We start from the raw sequence: 902 nt of genomic DNA on the forward strand, positions 1-902 counted from the left end.
TCAAATCCTCACTTTGTGTCTTTATTGTTTGTGCAATCACAATTAAGACTTCAAGACTTGACCTATTGTAAAGTCGAAATGGTTTTCCCTTGGTAATAACGTGCTTGGATTTTGTACGTTAAGCTACTATATTTTTTAGGTTGCTTGGAAAGCAATCTATACATTCTTCAAGAACAATGATTAGTTAATTATGTATCAAAAGTTCTAATATTCTTAATACTTAAAACCAAATAATTCTTTTGAAAACTTCAACGACATATAAGTCAAAGTCAAAGACAACAGCTAAGGTTGATTGTTGGCCACACTTCATATAGAGAGAGAGAGATATTATAGTTTAATATGAACCGAAGTCTGATAAAAATTCTTTATATGACAGGAGTAACAAAGGATGGTCTCATTCGCCACTTCTTCCACAGGCCCTCCAAAGCCTACACCACAGGCAACCGGAAAAGAAGAAAAGTGAACACAAATGAACTAGAAGGTGAGACTCGCTGGCACAAGACAGGCAAAACTAGACCCATCTTTGAACACAAAAAAGTTAAGGGCCACAAGAAAATATTAGTTCTCTACACAAACTATGGCAAGCTAAAAAAACCTGAAAAAACTAATTGGGTCATGCATCAATACCATTTGGGTTCTGATGAAGAAGAGAAGGATGGAGAGCTCGTCGTGTCGAAGATATTCTATCAGACGCAGCCGCGTCAGTGCGGCTCGATCACATTGAAGGACCAACTCAAGGATGAAAATGTTGCAGATTGCTATAATTCATCTGTTATGTCTTACAACATTAATAGGGAGCATGATGGAGCTGATCATTTTATGCATGACTTTGGTTCAGTGAGTTTTTTATAGAAATATACATTAAGATATAATATTAGGACATAAAGAATATATATATATAT

At 35.4% G+C, this 902-nt stretch overlaps 1 protein-coding gene across 1 annotated transcript in view; it reads left to right on the plus strand.

Moving 5' to 3' along the window:
• The first annotated feature begins 369 nt into the window (after window positions 1–369).
• The window catches only part of LOC110018409 (NAC domain-containing protein 10-like), a 1,681-nt gene continuing 1,148 nt past the window's right edge, over window positions 370–902 (plus strand). The window contains exon 1 of the mRNA XM_020715718.1: window positions 370–837. Within this exon, the coding sequence (XP_020571377.1) occupies window positions 370–837 (468 nt within the window). The remainder of the gene's footprint in view (window positions 838–902) is intronic.

This window comes from Phalaenopsis equestris, unplaced genomic scaffold (genome assembly GCF_001263595.1).
Source record: "Phalaenopsis equestris unplaced genomic scaffold, ASM126359v1 Scaffold000022, whole genome shotgun sequence".
Lineage (NCBI taxonomy): Eukaryota > Viridiplantae > Streptophyta > Magnoliopsida > Asparagales > Orchidaceae > Phalaenopsis > Phalaenopsis equestris.